Below are 24,698 nucleotides of genomic sequence, written 5' to 3' on the forward strand. Positions count from 1 at the left end.
GCTTGCCGTGTCCTTCATTCCATTCCACGCCCGTCAGTGGCTCAGTGCATGGAAGTAATCGGCTTAATGGTAGCGGCAATGGACATAGTGCCATTTTTACGCCTGCATCTCAGACCGCTGCAATTATGCATGCTAAGTCAGTGGAATGGGGGTTACTCAGATTTGTCCCCTCTACTAAATCTGGATCAAGAGACCAGAGATTCTCTTTTCTGGTGGCTTTCTCTGGTCCATCTGTCCAAGGGTATGACCTTTCACAGGCCAGATTGGACGATTGTAACAACAGATGCCAGCCTTCTAGGTTGGGGCGCAGTCTGGAACTCCCTGAAGGCTCAGGGATCGTGGACTCAGGAGGAGAAACTCCTCCCAATAAATATTCTTGAGTTAAGAGCAATGTTCAATGCTCTTCTAGCTTGGCCTCAGTTAGCAACCCTGAGGTTCATCAGATTTCAGTCGGACAACATCACGACTGTGGCTTACATCAACCATCAAGGGGGAAGCAGGAGTTCCCTAGCGATGTTAGAAGTCTCAAAGATAGTCTCACTCTTGCCACCTGTCAGCGATCCACATCCCAGGCGTAGAGAACTGGGAGGCGGATTTTCTAAGTCATCAGACTTTTCATCTGGGGGGGGTGGGAACTCCATCCGGAGGTGTTTGCTCAACTGGTCCATCGTTGGGGCAAACCAGAACTGGATCTCATGGCGTCTCGCTAGAACGCCAAGCTTCCTTGTTACGGATCCAGGTCCAGGGACCCGGGAGCAACGCTGATAGATGCTCTAGCAGCTCCTTAGTTCTTCAACCTGGCCTATGTGTTTCCACCGTTTCCTCTGCTCCCTCGACTGATTGCCAAAATCAAACAGGAGAGAGCATCGGTGATTCTGATGGTGCCTGCGTGGCCACGCAGGACCTGGTATGCAGACCTAGTGGAAATGTCATCTCTTCCACCATGGACTCTGCCTCTGAGGCAGGACCTTCTAATACAAGGTCCTTTCAATCATCCAAATCTAATTTCTCTGAGACTGACTGCATGGAGATTGAACGCTTGATTCTATCAAGGCGTGGCTTCTCCGAGTCAGTCATTGATACCTTAATACAGGCTCGGAAGCCTGTCACCAGGAAAATCTACCATAAGATATAGAGTAAATATCTTTATTGGTGTGAATCCAAGAGTTACTCATGGAGTAAGGTTAGGATTCCTAGGATATTGTCCTTTCTCCAAGAGGGTTTGGACAAAGGCTTATCAGCTAGTTCTTTAAAAGGACATATCTCTGCTCTGTCTATTCTTTTGCACAAGCGTCTGGCAGAAGTTCCAGACGTCCAGGCATTTTGTCAGGCTTTGGTTAGGATTAAGCCTGTGTTTAAAACTGTTGCACCCCCGTGGAGCTTAAACTTGGTTCTTAAAGTTCTTCAGGGAGTTCCGTTTGAACCCCTTCATTCCATTGATATTAAACTTTTATCTTGGAAAGTTCTGTTTTTGATGGCTATTTCCTCGGCTCGAAGAGTCTCTGAGTTATCTGCCTTACATTGTGATTCTCCTTATCTGATTTTTCATTCAGACAAGGTAGTTCTGCGTACCAAACCTGGGTTTTTACCTAAGGTGGTTTCTAACAGGAATATCAATCAAGAGATTGTTGTTCCATCATTGTGTCCTAATCCTTCTTCAAAGAAGGAACGTCTTTTGCATAATCTGGACGTAGTCCGTGCCTTGAAGTTTTACTTACAGGGTACTAAAGATTTTCGTCAAACATCTGCCCTGTTTGTCGTTTACTCTGGACAGAGGAGAGGTCAAAAAGCTTCGGCAACCTCTCCTTTTGGCTTCGGAGCATAATACGCTTAGCCTATGAGACTGCTGGACAGCAGCCCCCTGAAAGGATTACAGCTCATTCTACTAGAGCTGTGGCTTCCACCTGGGCCTTTAAAAATGAGGCCTCTGTTGAACAGATTTGCAAGGCTGCGACTTGGTCTTCGCTTCACACCTTTTCAAAATTTTACAAATTTGACACTTTTGCTTCTTCGGATGCTGTTTTTGGGAGAAAGGTTCTACAGGCAGTGGTTCCTTCCGTTTAAGTTCCTGCCTTGTCCCTCCCATCATCCGTGTACTTTAGCTTTGGTATTGGTATCCCACAAGTAATGGATGATCCGTGGACTGGATACACTTAACAAGAGAAAACATAATTAATGCTTACCTGATAAATTTATTTCTCTTGTAGTGTATCCAGTCCACGGCCCGCCCTGTCCTTTTAAGGCAGGTCTGAATTTTAATTAAACTACAGTCACCACTGCACCCTATTTTCTCCTTTCTCGTCTTGTTTCGGTCGAATGACTGGATATGGCAGTGAGGGGAGGAGCTATATAGCAGCTCTGCTGTGGGTGATCCTCTTGCAACTTCCTGTTGGGAAGGAGAATATCCCACAAGTAATGGATGATCCGTGGACTGGATACACTACAAGAGAAATAAATTTATCAGGTAAGCATAAATTATGTTTTTACTCAAATCTGTTTGTAGTTCCCAAAAAAGAGGGAACCTTCAGACCAATTTTGGATCTAAAGATCTTAAACAAATTCCTCAGAGTTCCATCATTCAAGATGGAGACTATTCGTACATCCTACCTATGATCCAGGAGGGTCAATACATGACTAAAGTGCATTTAAAGGATGCTTATCTTCACATTCCGATACAAAAAGATCATCATCGGTTTCTCAGGTTTGCCTTCCTAGACAGGCATTACCAGTTTGTAGCTCTTCCCTTTCGGCTAGCTACAGCCCCAAGAATTTTTACGAAGGTTCTGGGGTTGCTTCTGGCGGTCCTAAGGCCGCGGGGCATAGCAGTGGCCCCTTATTTAGAAGACATCCTAATTCAGGCGTCAAACTTCCAAATTGCCAAGTCTCATACGGACATAGTGTTGGCATTTCTGAGGTCGCATGGGTGGAAGGTGAACGAGGAAAAGAGTTCTCTATCCCCCCTTACAAGAGTTTCCTTCCTAGGGACTCTGATAGATTCTGTAGAAATTAAAATTTACCTGACGGAGTCCAGGTTATCAAAACTTCTAAATTCCTGCCGTGTTCTTTATTCCATTCCTCGCCCTTCAGTGGCTCAGTGCATGGAAGTAATCGGCTTAATGGTAGCGGCAATGGACATAGTGCCGTTTGCACGCCTACATCTCAGACCGCTGCAACTCTGCATGCTCAGTCAGTGGAATGGGGATTACACAGATTTGTCCCCTCTAGTAAATCTGGATCAAGAGACCAGGGATTCTCTTCTCTGGTGGCTATCTCGGGTCCATCTGTCCAAAGGTATGACCTTTCGCAGGCCAGATTGGACAATTGTGACGACAGATGCCAGCCTTCTAGGTTGGGGTGCAGTCTGGAACTCCCTGAAGGCTCAGGGATCGTGGACTCAGGAGGAGTCACTCCTTCCAATAAACATTCTGGAACTAAGAGCGATATTCAATGCTCTTCAGGGTTGGCCTCATTTAGCGACAATGAGGTTCATCAGATTTCAGTCGGACAACATCACGACTGTGGCTTACATCAACCATTAAGGGGGAACAAGGAGTTCCCTAGCGATGTTAGAAGTCTCAAAGATAATTCGCTGGGCAGAGATTCACTCTTGCCACCTATCAGCTATCCATATCCCAAGTGTAGAGAACTGGGAGGCGGATTTTCTAAGTCGTCAGACTTTTCATCCGGGGGAGTGGGAACTCCATCCGGAGGTGTTTGCTCAATTGGTTCATCATTGGGGCAAACCAGAACTGGATCTCATGGCGTCTCGCCAGAACGCCAAGCTTGCTTGTTACGGATCCAGGTCCAGGGACCCCAAGGTAACGCTGATAGATGCTCTAGCAGTGCCTTGGTCCTTCAACCTGGCTTATGTGTTTCCACCGTTTCCTCTGCTCCCTCGTCTGATGGCCAAAATCAAGCAGGAGAGAGCATCTGTGATCTTGATAGCGCCTGCGTTGCCACGCAGGACTTGGTATGCAGATCTGGTGGACATGTCATCCTTTCCACCATGGACTCTGCCGCTGAGACAGGACCTTCTACTTCAAGGTCCTTTCAACCATCCAAATCTAATTTCTCTGAGGCTGACTGCCTGGAGATTGAACGCTTGATTTTATCAAAGCGTGGTTTCTCCGAGTGAGTCATTGATACCTTAATTCAGGCACGAAAGCCTGTCACCAGGAAAATCTATCATAAGATATGGTGGAAATATCTTTATTGGTGTGAATCCAAGGGCTACTCATGGAGTAAATTCAGGATTCCCAGGATATTATCTTTTCTCCAAGAAGGATTGGAGAAAGGATTGTCAGCTAGTTCCTTAAAGGGACAGATTTCTGCGCTATCTATTCTTTTGCACAAGCGTCTGGCGGATATCCTAGACGTTCAGGCACTTTGTCAGGCTTTAGTTAGAATCAAGCCTGTGTTTAAACCTGTTGCTCCACTATGGAGTTTAAATTTGGTTCTTAAAGTTCTTCAGGGGGTTCCGTTTGAACCTCTTCATTCCATAGATATCAAACTTTTATCTTGGAAAGTTCTTTTTTTGGTAGCTATTTCCTCGGCTCGTAGAGTTTCCGAGTTATCTGCCTTACAATGTGATTCTCCTTATCTGATCTTCCATGCAGATAAGGTAGTTCTGCGTACCAAACCTGGGTTTTTACCTAAGGTGGTATCTAATAAGAATATCAATCAAGAGATTGTTGTTCCGTCTTTGTGTCCTAATCCTTCTTCAAAGAAGGAACGTCTATTACACAATCTGGACGTGGTTCGTGCTTTAAAGTTTTACTTGCAAGCTACTAAAGATTTTCGTCTAAACATCTGCTTTGTTTGTTGTCTACTCTGGACAGAGGAGAGGTCAAAAGGCTTCGGCAACCTCTCTTTTTGGCTAAAAAGCATAATCCGCTTAGTTTATGAGACTGCTGGCCAGCAGCCTCCAGAAAGAATTACAGCTCATTCTACTAGAGCTGTGGCTTCCACATGGGCCTTTAAGAATGAGGCTTCTGTTGAACAGATCTGCAAGGTGGCGACTTGGTCTTCGCTTCATACTTTTTAAAAATTCTACAAATTTGATACGTTTGCTTAGGAGAAAGGTTTTACAGGCAGTGGTACCTTCCGTTTAAGTACCTGCCTTGTCCCTCCCTTCATCCGTGTACTTTAGCTTTGGTATTGGTATCCCACAAGTAATGGATGATCCGTGGACTGGATACACCTTACAAGAGAAAACATAATTTATGCTTACCTGATAAATTTATTCCTCTTGATGTAGCAGACTGAGAATAGATAGAAATCCCTAATCTGTTTTTTGACCTGCATATGGGCACCCCATTGCACTACATTGGCTGAGAGATATTGGCCCTTGTGCAAGATAACCAGTGACATAAGTCTAACTAAGATATTGATTATTTATGGATACTTCTATTACCTTACCCTACAAGTGGAACAAATGTTTCAGTGGTTTGTCATGTGAAACGTTTGAACACCCTTGTGGTTATCATTCTATCATACCCCCCAACTGTCCCGATTTTCGCGGGACAGTCCCAATTTTAAGGGTCTGTCCTGCTGTCCCGGGTTGCTAGCCATCTGTCCCGCATTGCCCTATGCATTAAAAAAAAAAAAAAAAAATTCTATTGGGCACATACTCAGAAGCAGCTGGCTTTTCTCTTCCAGGGTTATATACCTGTTAGATTCCTTGTGGAAAAGTAATAGTGTGTGGGTTAAGCAGGAGTAGGAAGGCTGTATACCCTCTGACCTCAGGTAATGGTGACCTCTAACCCCTGGTAGTGATGACGTCTAACCCCTGGTGATAATACTAGCATGCCTTCAGTTTTATACAATGAGCAGTGGTAACAACAGGGTAACGGACAGTGGCAGCCTCAGACTGCCAGCTAATGTGCTTGCCAACCCGAGGACCCCATGCAATGAGTTACAGATACCCATATATGATGTAGTGTGTGTGTCTATCTGTATCTATAAGTGTGTATCTGCATGAATAAGTGTAAGCTGTGTAGTGTGTGTATATTTCTATGTATATGTGTGTGTGTGTATCTGCATGTACAAGTGTATGTTATGTAGTGTGTGTCTGCATGTATAAATGTAAGCTATGAAGTGTGTGTATCTGCATGTATAAGTGTATACTATGTAGTGTGTGTGTATCTGCATGTGTAAGTGTATACTATGTAGGGTGTGTGTGTGTGTATCTGCATGTATAAGTGTAAGCTATGTAGTGTATGTGTATCTGCATGTGTAAGTGTATACTATGTAGGGTGTGTGTGTGTGTGTATCTGCATGTATAAGTGTAAGCTATGTAGTGTGTGTGTATCTGCATGTATAAGTGTATGCTATGTAGTGTGTGTGTGTGTGTATCTTTATGTGTAAGTGTATGCTATGTAGTGTGTGTGTGTGTGTGTGTGTGTGCGTATCTGTATGTATAAGTGTATGCTATGTAGTGTGTTTGTATCTGCCTGTATAAGTGTATGCTATGTAGTGTGTGTCTGCATGTGTAAGTGTATGCAGTGTAGTGTGTGTGTCTGCATGTGTAAGTGTATGCAGTGTAGTGTGTGTGTCTGCATGTGTAAGTGTATGCAGTGTAGTGTGTGTGTCTGCATGTGTAAGTTTATGCAATGTAGTGTGTGTGCATCTGCATGTGTAAGTGTATGTTATGTAGTGTGTGTGTGTGTGTAGCTGCATGTAAAAGTGTATGCTATGTAGTGTGTGTGTGTGTCTGCCTGTATAAGTGTATGATATGTAGTATGTGTGTGTATGTGCATATGTATGTGCATATGTAATTATATGCTATGTAGTGTGTTACTGTGCATTTTTGCTAACTTTAAAGGCCAGAATCTAGAATATTAATGAGAAAAGCAGAGAGCAGTTTTAAAGAATCTGTTATTAAATGTCCAATTAACATAAAAATATTTAGCACTGTCTCTGCAAAGGTTAATTAAATTCAGAGCTCACATAGCTATACCAGTGGTTTGAGCTTGTGTTTGATTTGCTGCCTAAGAGTATTAAAAGATATGACTTTATTTAGAATTTTATTTATATTACTTTGGATTTTTTAAGCCCCGTCCCCGCCCACCACATTAAAAAAAAAATCCTGCGCGGGGGGTGTCCCTCTTTTGAATTTTGAAATGTTGGGAGGTATGTTCTATATACAGGTGAAATGTGATAAGCAAAAGAAGATGCATTTTTTCTTTCTTTGTTGGCTTAAGTAAATAACACAGAGCAGTTCTCACTCCTAGACATCCAATGTGCACCTTATGTAGTCTCAGCCTACGTAATTAAAAGGATGTTAAACTGTCTGTATCTTTGGTTTTAATAAAAAAAAAACTAAGGAGTGGTTTATACTTTAATATAAATCATTGCAATATGTATTACTCATCATTTTAAAATAATTGTAATTTTTTTTTTTTAAACTTCATTTGTGCAGGGCCCATTACTTCCTGTATGGAGTTTAGTATTCAGATAATGCTAGAGAGACAGTAAGTCTGTATTGCTCATGCTCAGAAGTGGCAGAATGCAACTTAAAGTGACAGTGCACACCAATTTTCATATACTGTAACTGCATTTAATATACACTACTATAAAGAAGAATATGCACAGACATTGATCTAAAAATCCAGTATAACATTTTTTTTAAAACTAACTTAAAAGCTACCAGTTTAGCACTGTTGGTGAGATAGTCGGGACACCCACTGAAAGGGGCTGGGTAAACAAAAAGAGAAGATACTCCCCACATCCCGCCTTCCCTGCATATGAAAAGACAGATAATATAAACAAGAGCCTGCAGGAGTCTGTAAACCCGTGTATGCATCTGGCACTGTGGGACTTGGTTAGGAGTCTGAAAATCAGCACAATGTTCTTAAAAAAATAAGCAAAAGAATATTTTTTTATAAAAACACTCCCATATGGGCTATAAATGGATCATCTACAAAACATTTATTTAAAGAAAAATCTAATGTACAATGTCCCTTTAAGTTTGAAACATGTCTGCTCCCTTATCTCCCTGAGAGCAGAGTCTACAATGAGAAATTCTAAGTGCTCATTTTGCAAGAAACAAGTAAATTGTTTGCTGTTTTTTACACAGTCTGTTTCTTTGTATGTCTACTTTAAAGTAACATATTTGTTTTTACTATAGGAGCACAGTTTACTATCCCTTTAATGTTGGAGTAGGGACGCTTTTGCACTACATTTTACATTTATTGTTTTTACTCATTGCTCAGCCTGTTAGGAAGTTGTACACTATATTGTAAAACTGTAGATAGGATTTTGTAAAATGAGGTGAAAATAAATAATTGTATCTTTATCTCAACAGCAAAAACATGCTGATTTTAGTAAAAGATGCAGAAATGTCCGACCTGTTTCAGCAACTTCACCAATCCTGCTACAGGTAAGGAAATACAGCAGCAGACGGTTATTGTTATTTCTCTTGTTAAGTGTGTTCAGTCCACGGGTCATCCATTACTTATGGGATATATTCTCCTTCCCAACAGGAAGTTGCAAGAGGATCACCCAAGCAGAGCTGCTATATAGCTCCACCCCTCACATGTCATATCCAGTCATTCTCTTGCAAGTCTCAACAAAGGAGGTTGTGAGGAGATAGGAGTAACATTCTTCAATCAAAAGTTTATTATTTTAAAATAGCACCGGAGTGTGCTGTTTGTTCTCTCAGGCAGTATTTAGAAGAAGAATCTGCCTGCGTTTTTTCTATGATCTTAGCAAACGTAACTAAGATCCACTGGCTGTTCTCGCACATTCTGAGGAGTGGGGTACTTTCAGAGAAGGGAATAGCATGCGGGGTCCCCCGCAAATGAGGTATGTGCAGTAAAATATTTTCTAGGAATGGAATTGACTATGAAAACACTGCTGTTACCCATATGACGTAAGTACAGCCTTTAATGCAGTAGTAGCGACTGGTATCAGGCTGATAAATGTATGCGCAGTTGAGTTATTTTCTAGGGACTAGAATTTAACTTTAAATACTGTTAGTACTGAAAGAAATGTATGAGCCTTAACTGCAGTAGAAACGACTGGTAGCAGGCTTAGTGATAACTTTGCATCACACTGGAAAGTTGTTTTTTAAAACGTTTACTGGCATGTTATTCGTTTTGTGAGGTACTTTGGTGATAAATCTTTTTGGGCATGATTTTTTTCCACATGGCTAACGTATTGCATAGACACCGTTATATCAGGTCTCCCACTGTTGTGATATGAGTGGGAGGGACCTTTTTTTAGCGCCTTGTTGCGCAGTTAAAATTCTAGCACAGTCTTCCTGCTTCGTCCTCTTTGATCCAGGACGTCTCCAGAGAGCTCAGGGGTCTTCAAAATTCATTTTTGAGGGAGGTAATCAGTCACAGCAGACCTGTGACAGTGTGTTTGACTGTGAGAAAAGCTTTAAATCTTAAATTGATTATCCGTTTTGGGTATTGAGGGGTTAATCATCCTTTTGCTAATGGGTGCAATCCTCTGCTAATTTCATACATTTACTGTTTAAAATTGGTTGCTATAACCGTATTAGTTTGTTGTTATTTCAAGTGTGACAGTTTTTTTGTGTTTTTAAAAGCGCTGCAGCGTTTTTTATATTGCTTGTAAACTTATTGAAAGAAATTTCCAAGCTTGATAGCTTCATTGCTAGTCTGTTTAAACATGTCTGACACAGATGAATCTGCTTGCTCATTATGTTTAAAGGCCAATGTGGAGCCCAATAGAAATATGTGTACCAATTGTATTGATGTTACTTTAAATAAAAGTCTGTCTTTACCGGTAAAGAGATTATCACCAGACAACGAGGGGGAAGTTATGCCGCCTAACTCTCCTCACGTGTCAGTACCTTTGCCTCCCGCTCAGGAGGTGCGTGAGATTGTGGCGCCAAGCACATCAAGGCACTTACAAATCACTTTACAAGATATGGCTAATGTTATGAAAGAAGTATTATCTAATTTGCCTGAGTTAAGAGGCAAGCGCGATAGCTCTGGGTTAAGGACAGAGCGCGCTGATGATATGAGGGCCATTTCTGACACTGCGTCACAATTTGCAGAACATGAGGACGGAGAGCTTCATTCTGTGGGTGACGGATCTGATCCAGGGAGACCGGGTTCAGACATTTCAAATTTTAAATTTAAGCTTGAGAACCTCCGTGTATTACTAGGGGAGGTATTAGCGGCTCTGAATGAATGCGACACGGTTGCAATCCCAGAGAAATTATGTAGGCTGGATAAATACTATGCGGTACCGGTGTGTACTGACGTTTTTCCTATACCTAAAAGGCTTACAGAGATTATTAACAAGGAGTGGGATAAACCCGGTGTGCCTTTTTCCCCTCCTCCGATATTTAGAAAAATGTTCCCAATAGACGCCACCACACGAGACTTATGGCAGACGGTCCCTAAGGTGGAGGGAGCAGTTTCTACTTTAGCCAAGCGTACCACTATTCCGGTGGAGGATAGTTGTGCTTTCTCAGATCCAATGGATACAAAATTAGAAGGTTACCTTAAGAAAATGTTTGTTCAACAAGGTTTTATATTACAGCCCCTTGCATGCATTACGCCCGTCACTGCTGCAGCGGCTTTCTGGTTTGAGTCTCTGGAAGAGGCTATTCGCACAGCACCATTGGATGAGACTTTGAACAAGCTTAAAGCCCTTAAGCTAGCTAATGCATTTGTTTCGGATGCCGTTGTGCATTTAACCAAACTAACGGCTAAGAACTCCGGATTCGCCATTCAGGCGCGCAGAGCGCTATGGCTTAAATCCTGGTCAGCAGATGTAACCTCTAAATCTAAATTGCTTAATATTCCTTTCAAAGGGCAAACCTTATTCGGGCCCGGCTTGAAGGAGATTATTGCTGACATTACTGGAGGTAAGGGTTACACCCTTCCTCAGGACAGGGCCAAATCAAAGGCCAAACAGTCTAGTTTTCGTGCCTTTCGTAATTTCAAGGCAGGAGCAGCATCAACTTCCTCCGCTCCAAAACTGGAAGGAACTGCTGCTCGTTACAGACAGGGTTGGAAAAGCAACCAGTCCTGGAACAAGGGCAAGCAGGCCAGAAAGCCTACTTCTGCCCCTAAGACAGCATGAAGAGAGGACCCCCTATCTGGAAACGGATCTAGTGGGGGGCAGACTTTCTCTCTTCGCCCAGGCTTGGGCAAGAGATGTCCAGGATCCCTGGGCGTTGGAGATTATATCTCAGGGATACCTTCTGGACTTCAAAGCTTCTCCTCCACAAGGGAGATTTCATCTTTCAAGGTTATCAGCAAACCAAATAAAGAAAGAGGCTTTTCTTCACTGTGTACAAGACCTCCTAGTAATGGGGGTGATCCACCCAGTTCCGCGGACGGAACAAGGGCAAGGATTTTACTCAAATCTGTTTGTGGTTCCCAAGAAAGAGGGAACCTTCAGACCAATCTTGGACCTAAAGATCTTAAACAAGTTCCTAAGAGTTCCATCATTCAAAATGGAGACTATTCGAACCATCCTACCCATGATCCAAGAGGGTCAGTATATGACCACAGTGGACTTAAAGGATGCCTACCTTCACATACCGATTCACAAAGATCATTATCGGTACCTAAGGTTTGCCTTTCTAGACAGGCATTACCAGTTTGTAGCTCTTCCCTTCGGGTTAGCTACGGCCCCGAGAATTTTTACAAAGGTTCTGGGCTCGCTTCTGGCAGTACTAAGACCGCGAGGCATAGCGGTGGCTCCGTACTTAGACGACATTCTGATACAAGCGTCAAGTTTTCAAAATGCAAAGTCTCATACAGAGATAGTTCTAGCATTTCTGAGGTCGCATGGGTGGAAAGTGAACATGGAAAAGAGTTCTCCGTTACCACTCACAAGGGTTCCCTTTCTAGGGACTCTTATAGATTCTGTAGAGATGAAGATTTACCTGACGGAGTCCAGGTTATCAAAAATCCTAAATGCTTGCCGTGTCCTTCATTCCATTCCAAGCCCATCAGTAGCTCAGTGCATGGAAGTAATCGGCTTAATGGTCGCGGCAATGGACATAGTGCCATTTGCGCGCCTGCATCTCAGACCGCTGCAATTATGCATGCTGAGTCAGTGGAATGGGGATTACTCAGATCTGTCCCCTTTACTAAATCTGGACCAGGAGACCAGAGATTCTCTTCTCTGGTGGTTGTCTCGGATTCATCTGTCCAAGGGAATGACTTTTCGCAGACCAGATTGGACGATTGTAACAACAGATGCCAGCCTGCTAGGCTGGGGCGCAGTCTGGAATTCCCTGAAGGCTCAGGGATCATGGACTCAGGAGGAGAAACTCCTTCCAATAAACATTCTGGAATTAAGAGCGATATTCAATGCTCTTCCAGCTTGGCCTCAGTTAGCAACTCTGAGGTTCATCAGATTTCAGTCGGACAACATCACGACTGTGGCTTACATCAATCATCAAGGGGGAACCAGGAGTTCCCTAGCGATGTTAGAAGTCTCAAAGATAATTCGCTGGGCAGAGTCTCACTCTTGCCATCTGTCAGCTATCTACATCCCAGGCGTGGAGAACTGGGAGGTGGACTTTCTAAGCCGCCAGACCTTTCACCTGGGGGAGTGGGAACTTCACCCGGAGGTATTTGCTCAACTGATTCTTCGTTGGGGCGAACCGGAACTGGATCTCATGGCTTCTCGCCAGAACGCCAAGCTTCCTTGTTACGGATCCAGGTCCAGGGACCCGGGAGCGGTGCTGGTAGATGCACTAGCAGCCCCTTGGATTTTCAACATGGCTTATGTGTTCCCACCGTTTCCGTTGCTGCCTCGTCTGATTGCCAGGATCAAACAGGAGAGAGCATCGGTGATTCTGATAGCGCCTGCGTGGCCACGCAGGACCTGGTATGCAGACCTAGTGGACATGTCGTCCTGTCCACCATGGTCTCTGCCTCTGAGGCAGGACCTTCTACTTCAGGGTCCTTTCAACCATCCAAGCCTAATTTCTCTGAGGCTGACTGCATGGAGATTGAACGCTTGATTCTCTCAAAGCGTGGTTTCTCGGAGTCGGTTATTGATACATTGATACAGGCTCGGAAACCGGTTACCAGAAAAATTTACCATAAGATATGGCGTAAATATTTACATTGGTGTGAATCCAAGAGTTACTCATGGAGTAAGGTTAGGATTCCTAGGATATTGTCTTTTCTACAAGAGGGTTTAGAAAAAAGTTTATCCGCTAGTTCGTTAAAGGGACAGATTTCTGCTCTGTTTATTCTTTTACACAAACGTCTGGCAGAGAATCCAGACGTTCAGGCTTTTTGTCAGGCTTTGGCTAGGATTAAGCCTGTGTTTAAAACTGTTGCTCCTCCGTGGAGCTTAAACTTGGTTCTTAAAGTTCTTCAGGGTGTTCCGTTTGAACCCCTTCATTCCATTGATATTAAGCTTTTATCTTGGAAAGTTCTGTTTTTGATGGCTATTTCCTCGGCTCGAAGAGTCTCTGAGTTATCTGCCTTACATTGCGATTCTCCTTATCTGATTTTTCATTCAGACAAGGTAGTTTTGCGTACTAAACCTGGATTTTTACCTAAGGTTGTTTCTAATAGGAATATCAATCAGGAGATTGTTGTTCCATCATTATGTCCTAACCCTTCTTCAAAGAAGGAACGTCTTTTGCATAATCTGGACGTAGTCCGTGCCCTGAAGTTCTACTTACAGGCAACTAAGGATTTTCGGCAAACTTCTTCTCTGTTTGTCGTTTATTCTGGACAGAGGAGAGGTCAAAAGGCTTCGGCCGCCTCTCTCTCTTTTTGGCTTCGTAGCATAATACGTTTAGCCTATGAGACTGCTGGACAGCAGCCCCCTGAAAGAATTACAGCTCATTCCACTAGAGCTGTGGCTTCCACCTGGGCCTTTAAGAATGAGGCCTCTGTTGAACAGATTTGCAAGGCTGCAACTTGGTCTTCACTTCATACCTTTTCAAAATTTTACAAATTTGACACTTTTGCTTCTTCGGAGGCTGGTTTTGGGAGAAAGGTTCTACAGGCAGTGGTTCCTTCTGTTTAATGTTCCTGCCTTGTCCCTCCCATCATCCGTGTACTTTAGCTTTGGTATTGGTATCCCATAAGTAATGGATGACCCGTGGACTGAACACACTACAAGAGAAATAAATTTATCAGGTAAGCATAAATTATGTTTTGTATCGTACCACCATAGTTTGGAAGGCAGAGTACATGATCATGGGGGTGGTATACAATGGATTACGCTTTTATTTAGTAATAAACCAGATATCAGCCTTGACAATAGAAACTGAGGTGAAAGACCTTGAGGTGGATAGGATACAAGCAATGAAAGTGCTGTATCTCAGAAGTGAGGGGCTAATACGAGGCAGTAAAGATCTGTTGTGTTAAGTGAGACAGAGAAGTCAACAAAAATATGAAAGGTGAAGCTGGAGAGATCAAGCGGACTTGAGAAGTTTTACTGAATGCTATTATGCTACTAGTGTAGAGTAGCCATCTTGCTTATGGTAATTACTGTTTAATTCCTGATTTATTCAGCTATTACTTTATTGCACTTAAAAACGTGCTAATGCTTTTTATGATACTATTTATTATTTCATTAACGTAATCTGATACGTTTGTAGCCTTTTTTTTTTCTCTCCTTTTTTTTCTTTTTCTTTATGCCATTGGTTTTCCGCAGCACTGATTTTATTTTTATTTTTTCCACTTATTCGTCAGCACTATCCCCTATATAGAAAAAGTGATGCAGAATGTACTGGTGAAGATGCTGCTTCTCCAGAGGAAAAGAAAGTCCAATTTAAAGAGAAATATGATGTCCTATCCCATAATGCATCTGAGAAGGTTTGTTAATAAAGCAGGGTCCATCATTTTCAATTAGTTTTGTTTGTTTTGTTTTTTCACCTCACCTAAATTATTGTATAACTTATTGAAATGTATTGATATAGTAAATTATATGATTTAACAAAATATTACAGCAGTTTAGTTACTGTATATTAAATATGCATAATATTTCAAAATATTGCCTTACCTCAAGTGATAAGTGATTTATATAATGGGAATAATTTATTAGAATCAAGAAAATGGAGAGACGCACTCACTGAGACAGAACAATAGCTAGAAAAACTTCTGTGCTTGTCCACAAGGCCAGTGCCACTCAGGGTGCAGTCTCTTTTTGCACACTATGCCTTTTCACAGAGAAAAAATATCCAGTAGCATATCAGTCTGATCCTGCCCAATGACAGTCCAGCGCCGAAATACCAGGCAATTCTTCTCTGAACAAGACAAACAACAAACCCCAGACGTACGTTTCGGCCTCTCTTGGGCCTCGTCAGTGAGGTGCAGTTGCATATCTCTAGGGCATGTGTGCAAGGAGTCCAACGTCTGGTTTCCCCCTTTTACTCTTAGGGAGACCTAAGAGTAATTTACATAAAATCAAGAAAATGGAGAGACGCACTCACTGAGACAGAACAATAGCTAGAAAAACTTCTGTACTTGTCCACAAGCCAGAATTTATTAGAAACATAGAAAGTCTACCCATATTACAGGTTACTTTTTCCTTAGGATAGCCTTATGCATGTCCCAGGCATTTTTAAATTCCTTTACAGTCTTTGTGTTTACCACCTCAATTGGAAGTTTATTCCATGAATCCACCACCCTTTCTGTAAAAAAAAATTCTTCCTCAAATTTCTCCTAAATCTGCTACCCTCTAACTTAAGATTGTGACCCCTTATTTTGGCTTTTTTTTTTTTTTTTGTGAAAAATGCTTTCAGCTTCTATTTTATTAAGTCCCTTCATATAATAGAAGCTGAAAGCATTTTTCACAAAAAAATTAATTAAGCTGCATTGCCAGCTTCTGACACATTGTGGTGCACCACAAATTTAAGATGAAGATAAATCATTCTGAACTCGCTCGTTCAGGGTAATTGACAGCCCCTGCTCTTACACATTTGGTTGCATGAGAGCCAGGGGTGGCATTGCACAGGAGAGCTCTTGTGCAATCTGCATTGAGAACCTGTACACCTGCAGCCTGATAAATGGAACTACACTGAAAAAGTAGCGTTGCAAGTTCGCTTGCATAAAATAAAAGGTTATAGATTGGGGAAAATAACATCATTTTTTTAATTTAATATTACTTGGAGCAGTTCCTTTTATCTCCCGGCATTTGATAACTAGCTGACCTCCAGGTCTAAAGCCCTGGGAAATGATTGCCCCCTGTTTCTTTCCTGTCTCTCTCTTCTTTTTCCCACTCCTTTTCTTAATTTCTTTACTTTATTTTGTTTTTAATTTTGTCCTTTAACGTCTCTGATTTTCCATTTCCCCTCCCACCCTCTCTTTCATAAGATCTGTATTTTCTCTTACACTGACCATACCCTGTGGCCTCATGTTTCACTAATTATTGTAGGAGGGAGGGCAGGAAATCCTCAAGGTTCTGTATACTTGTTTTGCATACCTAACTATACTATTCAGCTATATTAGCGCAGAACAAATTTACAGACTGTATCTTCTTGTAAGTTCTGCCTGTTTTGTTTATTTTATAACCTTAATATTGTATTGCATTATTGTTTCTTAAAAGCACATACATAAGCTGTAATGGAAACAATTGGGAAATATGTACAGTTTATTGACATTTATATTGTACAATTCAATAAAAAATAATAAAATAAATTAATTTAATAATACATTTTGGAATAAAGTGTTAGCTGTAGGTATGACTTGTATATTACAGATCTTATCCAATAAATAGTAGAGAAATCAGAAAAGTGGTCTTACTGTTAAAGGGACACTGAACCCAATTTTTTTTATTTTGTGATTCAGATAGAGCATGCAATTTTAAGCAACTTTCTAGTTTACTCCTATTATCAATTTTTCTTCGTTCTCTTGCTTTCAAGAATGAAGCTTCAGTTGATCACATTTGCAAAGCAGCTACTTAGTAGGGTTGCCACCTGTCCCTTAAAATACAGAACACTTATAAGTTACACATGCTGCAGGGTGTGCAGGGAGGAATATGAATAGTGCTGTCCAGAAACACAATACATGTTCCTCCCTGCACACCCTGCAGCATGTGTAACTCATAAGTGTCCAGGAAAACATGGCTGAGGTGGCAACCCTATCTTTATCTCATAATTTTATTAAATTCTACCATATTTATGGTTTTGCTTCTTCTGAAGCACCCTTTGGTAGAAAGGTTTTTCAGGCAGTTGTCTGTTTTTTTTTTCCTGTTTGATTTATGTCAAGTGCATTAAAATAAAAAATAATTATTGGGGTTGTGGATTTAATTTCTCAGTGAAAAAAGATGTTTTAAAATCCCTCCCTTTTGTGTTAAAACTTGTGGACTCCACAGCTTGTGTATTAGTTCCCAAAAATAATGGATTATGGACTCTCACCACCTGAATAAAAAAAACATAATTTATGCTTACCTGATAAATGAATTTCTTTCATGGTGGTGAGAGTCCACAAGACCCCACCGTATGTTTTTTTGGGGGTTAGTTTTTTCTTTTTTTTCCTGCTCCTTTTATGGCTCTTATTCCTTTGTCTTACCTAAATTTGCTTGGCTATATGTTAGACTAAGTTATGTGTGAGGGGTTTTATAGAGCTCTTGGGGTTTGGGAATCTTTGCCTTCTCCTAGTGGTAGAGAAGAGTAATTCCCATGTGTAATGGATCATGGACTCTCACCAACATGAAAGAAAGTAATTTATCAGGTAAGCATAAATTGCATTTTTTTCATGCAAAAACCCCCATAAGTAACATCTGTTTAAATTGAAAAGAATAGTACAGTGTTGGTTTTGTACTTCCTGCTAATTCTTACTTGCTGTTAAGAATAACTGCCTCTGCTTTACTGGCAGAGAGCAACATGCAAGTGTGACAAGAATACATTGATTGATTCATTCAGGGCAGGACAAGAATGTGTTAAACAAAAAAACACATTTATTTATTTATTTCTAATGACACAGTGAGTCCACGGATCATCATTATTACTGTTGGGAATATCACTCCTGGCCAGCAGGAGGCGGCAAATAGCACCACAGCAAAGCTGTTAAATATTACTCCCTTACCCACAACCCCCAGTCATTCTCTTTGCCTGTGCAAGGAGGTGGTAAAGTTTTAGGTGTCTGAAGATTTTTCAATCATGAGTTTGTTATTTTTAAAGCAGAGCTGGCTGTTCTGTTTTTTACTGGGGTCTAGCTGTGTTCCACGTCAGTGTCTTCAGTAGAGCTGTGGTGGCTTTTGAGCATTTCGAAACTAGTGGGGTTTTTATCTCTCAATGTGCCTTCCATGTCTGGTGCTGCCCTACCCTGAATGTCTGACTAGGTTTAGTCAGTCTTTCATTTTTCCACGGGTCTATGGGGGAAGCCTTCTCATATCTGTGTGCTGCCCTGCTGCTGGGCAAATTGGACTCAGGTAAGTGCCCGTTTTTTTATTTTTCTTTGCTGCGAAAAGGATTATGGTACTTTTCTGGGTATGGGGACTGTAAAATCTATGTGGGGATTTTATTGGCAGTATGTGGGCACTGTGAGACACTTTGGAGGTGAGGCTCTGTGTTTGTGCAGCGGTGTTTGCTGCGTGTGTTGTTTTCATACCGCCTTTTTTGTGATAAGTGTTATGGCGGCCGGTCTTTTGGTCACGCCCACGATTAGGTTTCTAAGGCGCCAACTAAGTTGCACGCCTTTCCGGAGCTCTGTTGGTGTTCCGGTCTGTGTGGAGGTTGCTGGTGGCGTTGTCAGCTAAAACACCTTGGGGCTTCATTGTGCTTCTGCTACTGTTTGGGTCCGGATCGTTGAGTATATTATCTGGCTTTAGGAGGCTAGGTAAAGCTCCTCAGCAGGTTGTGTTAAGGTAAGGAGGCTGCCTGTATGTTTCAGAGGTTTTTTGTTAGGTATTTTTCATTTTGGAAAGGAAACAGAATTTTTACAGGAAAAAAGTTGTTCTTTTAAAATATAAAGGGACAGTAACGTTTTTTATTTTTAAATTTTGGGAAGCCAGTTTAATTTATTTTTGGTAAAAATGGATCAAGGGGCTTTGCAAGATGTTACATGTAGCTTGTGCTTTGATTCTAATGTGGAACCTCCAATCCCTTTTAGTTCATCATGTATTGATAGGACTTTACTTTATAGGGATAGGCTTTTTGAATCTGAGCCATCATTAGCTAAGGCGGATGCTGTTCAGGGGTCTCCCGTCCAGGATATGCCGCAGCTTTCTCCTCAAAGTCCCATACTTTAGTGTCTTCTCATGCAGTGCCCAGTGTTACCTCAGTTACTCCAGTTGGGGTTTCCTTGCAGGACATTGCTACCTAGATATCCTCTGCGGTAACTGATGCCCTGGCGGCTTTTCCTATGTTACAGGGGAGGCGTAAAAAGAGATATAAGGATTCAGTGACTAAGATATCTGAATCAGGTGTGGCTATGTTGAATGTTTCTTCTCATAGGTGTGAGCTTGAGCACCTCTGGGTGCTACTCAAGGAGGTTTTGGCTACCCTGGATGACTCTGATGCTATGGTTGTAGTCACTCCAAAGAAATCTAGTTAGCTGAACAAGTATTTTGATGTTGCTTCAGCGGTGGAGGTTTTTCCTGTTCTAGACCGTGCTTCTGAGATTATTGCACGGGAGTGAGAGAAGCCTGGGATTTCTTTTTCTCCTCCGATTTTTAAGAAAATGTTTCCAATTGCTGATTCTGTTAAGGAGTCTTGGCAGACAGTTCCCAAGGTAGAGGGAGCGATTTCCACTTCGGCTAAGAGAACCAATATTCCCTTTGAGGATAGCTGTTCCTTTAAAGATCCTATGGATAAGAAGTTGCTTAAAAGGATGTATGTTCACCAGAGGTTGCGGAATCTGTTGGCGCTCTACAAATAACCGAAAATAATAACAATGCGTTGTCTGATTCTATTCAGACGGATAGGCCTCTTGAAGAGATCCAGGATAAGATCAGGGCTCTTAAGTTGGCTAACTCTTTTATCACGGATGCCTCTTTGCAGGTCATCAAGTTGGGAGCAAAGATTTCTGGTTTTGCTGTTTTGGTTCGCAGGGCCTTATGGTTGTAGTCCTGGTCCGCTGATGTGTCGTCAAAGTCTAAGCTTTTGTCTATTCCTTACAAGGGTAAGACTTTGTTTGGGCCGGGCTTAGCTGAGATTATTTTAGATATTACAGGAGGTAAGGGTCATCCTCTCCCTCAGGATAAGAGAAATAAGACGAAGGGTCGCCAGGGTATTTTTCGTTCCTTTCGTAACTTTTCAGGCAAGCCTTCCCCTTCCTCTTCCAAGCAGGAACAATCCAAGTCCTCCTGGAAGTCCAATCAGTCTTGGAGCAAGGGGAAGCAATCTAAGAAGCCTGTCTCTGATTCAAAGTCAGCATGAAGAGTCTGCCTCCGGTCCGGGAGCAGATCTTGTAGGGGGCAGACTTTCTTTTTTCGCTTGCGTTTGGGATGTTCCGGATCCCTAGGCGGTGGACGTAGTGTCCAACGGATACAAATTGGAGTTCAAGAGTTTTTCTCCCAGGGGCAGGTTCCATCTTTCAAGGTTATCTGTAGACCAGATAAAGAGAGAGGCATACTTACGTTGTGTTCAGGATCTTTCCGACCTGGGAGTGATAGTTCCTGTTCCAATTCAGGAGCAGGGTCTGGGTTTTTATTCCAATCTGTTCATGGTTCCAAAAAAGGAGGGAACTTTCAGACCAATTCTAGATCTCAAGAGTGTAAACAATTTCCTCAGAGTTCCGTCTTTCAAGATGGACACTTTTCGTTCCATTCTTCCTTTGGTTCAGGAGGGTCAGTTAATGACTATTGTGGATTTAAAGGATGCGTATCTGCATATTCCCATCCACAAGGATCATCACAAGTTTCTGAGGTTCGCGTTCCTAGACAGACATTTTCCGTTCGTGGCCCATGCTTTTGGTCTTGCAACGGCTCCCAGAATTTTCTCAAAGGTCCTGGGAACGCTGTTGGCGGTTCTCCGGTTGTGGGATGTTGCAGTGGCGCCTTTTCTGGATGATATTCTGGTTTAGGCGTCATCTTTCTCCTACATTGGTGTATCCGGTCCACGGCTTCATCCTTACTTGTGGGATATTCTCAATCCCTACAGGAAGTGGCAAAGAGAGCACACAGCAGAGCTGTCCATATAGCTCCCCTCAGGCTCCACCCCCCAGTCATTCTCTTTGCCGCTCTAACTAGTAGCATCTCCACGGGGGTGGTAAAGAGTATGTGGTGTTAGTTGTAGTTTTTTATTTCTTCTATCAAGAGTTTGTTATTTTAAAATAGTGCCGGCTTGTACTATTTACTCTGAAGCAGAAAGTGATGAAGATTTCTGCTTAGAGGAATATGATTTTAGCACCAGTAACTAAAATCCATTGCTGTTCCCACGCAGGACTGTTGAATACCAGAGAACATCAGTTGGGGGGAACAGTTTGCAGGCTTAACTGCTTCAGGTATGATCAGTCATTTTTCTAACAAGACCAAGTAATGCTAGAAGACTGTCAGAAATCCCCTCAGGGATAGGTAAGCCATTTTTCTTAGACTCTGTATAAAATGATGGCTTATATTAAGGGCTCTATGCTGGTTGACACTATTGTGGGCTTAATCGATTGCTTTTTAGCATGTTTTCAGTATGAATAAGGTGTTTGTTAAAACTTTGAAACACTTATGGGGTTTAATATTGTGCCTGGCACTTATTTGGACACCTAATCTAGTCTGAAAGGCCCCTCCACTCTGGAATGAAGAGGGAGGAGGCCTCATTTTCGCACCTCAATTGCGCAGTTGTATTGAGTAGGCAGTTCATGCAGTTTCACGTGGGGAGTCCAGAGACATTAGAAAGGACTTCAGAGAGGCTTATTTCCTACTTAAATAATCCCTAAGGAAGGTAAAAGCCACAGTAGAGGCTGTGGCATTGTACTGTAGTGTTTTTAACCGGTTAACTGCTGTTATTAGCTCCGGTTTGGGCATTAAGGGGTTAATTGGTCTGAAAATTTGTGTGCAATCTTTTCAAAGCATTAAGAGACTGTGGTGAAAATTTCATTAAAATCGGATGTTTATTTGATGGTTTTTTGATGTTTCGGTAATAAAGTGTGCACTTTTATTATTTAAAGACACAGTAACGTTTTTGTCAAAAATAATTTTTATTGCATTGAAGTTCTGTTTAAGTCTGTCAAACATGTCTGACCCTTCAGATAGCCTATGTTCTGTATGTTTAAAGGCCAAGGTGGTTCCCCCATTACATTTATGTGTGAAGTGTGCCATAGCGTCCAAACAGCTTAAGGACCGTACAATCACGCTTAAAGATGTAGCCCAAGATGATTCTTTAGCTGAAGGTAGTGAGGATAGCCCGCTATCCCCTCCTTCTGTGTCAACACCAGCTATGCCCGCGCAAGCGATGCCCAGTACATCTAGCGCACCAATTGCTATTACTATGCAACAGTTAGCAGCAGTAATGGATAATTCTCTCGCAGCATTTTTATCCAAACTGCCAGCTTTTCCAAGGAAGCGTGATTGCTCAGTTTTAAATACAGAAAATGAGCAAGCAGACGCAGAGGATAATTTATCTGTAGTGCCCTCACATCAATCTGACTTGGCGGTGAGGGAGGGCCTGTCTGAGGGAGAAATTTCTGACACAGGAAAAGTTTCTCAGCAGGCAGAGCCTGATACCATAGCATTTAAATTTAAGCTAGAACACCTCCGCGCCCTACTTAAGGAGGTGCTAGCTACACTTGATGATTGTGACCCTTTGGTGGTCCCAGAAAAATTGTGTAAAATGGACAAATTCTTAGAGGTCCCAGTACACACTGATGCGTTTCCGATACCTAAGAGGGTGGCGGATATCGTGACTAAGGAGTGGGAGAAGCCAGGTGTACCTTTTGTTCCCCCTCCTATATTTAAGAAAATGTTCCCAATTGTTGACCCCAGAAGGGACGCGTGGCAGACGGTCCCTAAGGTAGAGGGGGCAGTTTCAACGCTAGCTAAGCGCAAGACTATACCAATAGAAGACAGTTGCGCTTTCAAAGATCCTATGGATAAAAAATTAGAAGGTTTACTTAAGAAAATTTTTGTTCAACAAGGTTTTCTTCTTCAACCAATTTCTTGCATTATTCCTGTAACCACTGCAGCGGCTTTTTGGTTTGAGGAACTAGAAAACTCGCTCCAGAAGGAGACTTATTATGATGAAGTCATGGACAGAATTCACGCCCTGAAGTTGGCTAATTCTTTCATTACAGATGCCGCTTTGCAGTTAGCTAAATTAGCGGCGAAAAATTCTGGTTTCGCAATCATGGCGCGCAGAGCGCTTTGGCTAAAATCTTGGTCGGCGGATGTGTCGTCCAAAACAAAATTGCTTAATATTCATTTCAAGGGTAAGACCCTATTCGGGCCAGAGTTGAAGGAAATTATTTCAGATATCACTGGGGGAAAGGGCCATGCCCTTCCACAGGATAGACCTTTCAAAGCTAAAAATAAGTCTAATTTTCGTTCCTTTCGCAATTTCAGGAACGGACCTGCTTCTACCTCTACAGCCACTAGGCAAGAGGGTAACGCATCCCAGCCCAAACCAGCATGGAAACCATTGCAAGGCTGGAACAAGGGTAAACAGGCCAAGAAGCCTGCTGCTGCTACCAAGACAGCATGAAGGGGTAGCCCCCGATCCGGGACCGGATCTAGTAGGGGGCAGACTTTCTCTCTTTGCTCAGGCTTGGGCAAGAGATGTTCCGGACCCCTGGGCACTAGAAATAGTCTCTCAGGGGTATCTTCTAGAGTTCAAGGACTTTCCTCCAAAGGGAAGGTTCCACATGTCTTGCTTATCTTTAGACCAGATAAAGAGACAGGCATTCTTACATTGTGTAGAAGACCTTTTAAAAATGGGAGTGATACACCCAGTTCCAACAGCAGAACAAGGACTGGGTTTTTACTCAAACCTGTTTGTAGTTCCCAAAAAGGAAGGAACTTTCAGGCCAATTCTGGATTTAAAAATCCTAAACAAATTCCTCAGAGTTCCATCATTCAAAATGCAAACCATTCGGACAATTTTACCAATGATCCAGGAGGGTCAATATATGACTACCGTGGACTTAAAGGATGCGTACCTGCATATTCCTATCCACAAAGATCACCATCAGTTCCTAAGGTTCGCCTTTCTGGACAAGCATTACCAGTTTGTGGCTCTTCCCTTCGGATTGGCCACTGCTCCCAGAATTTTCACAAAGGTGCTGGGGTCCCTTCTAGCGGTGCTAAGGCCAAGGGTCATTGCAGTAGCACCTTACCTAGATGACATCTTAATACAAGCGTCGTCCTTTCACAAAGCAAAGGCTCATACGGACATTGTTCTAGCCTTTCTAAGGTCTCACGAGTGGAAGGTGAACATAGAAAAGAGTTCTCTGTCCCCGTTCACAAGGGTTCCCTTCCTAGGAACAATAATAGACTCGTTAGAAATGAAAATCTTTTTGACGGAGGTCAGGAAGTTAAAACTTTTGAACACTTGTTGAGTTCTTCAATCCATTCCTCAACCCTCCATAGCTCAGTGCATGGAGGTAATAGGACTAATGGTTGCGGCAATGGACGTGGTTCCCTTTGCTCAAATTCATTTAAGACCACTGCAACTGTGCATGCTCAAACAGTGGAATGGGGATTATGCAGATTTGTCTCCCCAGATACAAATGGACCAGAAAACCAGAGACTCACTCCTCTGGTGGTTGTCTCAGGATCACCTGTCTCAGGGAATGAGTTTCCGCAGACCGGAGTGGATCATTGTCACGACCAACGCCAGCCTCTTAGGCTGGGGTGCGGTC

At 42.3% G+C, this 24,698-nt stretch overlaps 1 protein-coding gene across 2 annotated transcripts in view; it reads left to right on the top strand.

The window, feature by feature from the left end:
• MPPE1 (metallophosphoesterase 1) overlaps window positions 1-24,698 on the top strand; it is a 217,257-nt gene that overhangs the window by 155,542 nt on the left and 37,017 nt on the right. For both annotated transcript variants that reach the window (XM_053714911.1, XM_053714910.1), the window contains exons 7-8: window positions 8,306-8,380; window positions 14,661-14,783. In XM_053714911.1, coding sequence (XP_053570886.1) covers window positions 8,306-8,380; window positions 14,661-14,783 — 198 coding nt within the window. The remainder of the gene's footprint in view (window positions 1-8,305; window positions 8,381-14,660; window positions 14,784-24,698) is intronic.

The sequence above is a fragment of the Bombina bombina genome, chromosome 5 (assembly GCF_027579735.1).
Source record: "Bombina bombina isolate aBomBom1 chromosome 5, aBomBom1.pri, whole genome shotgun sequence".
Classification (NCBI taxonomy): domain Eukaryota; kingdom Metazoa; phylum Chordata; class Amphibia; order Anura; family Bombinatoridae; genus Bombina; species Bombina bombina.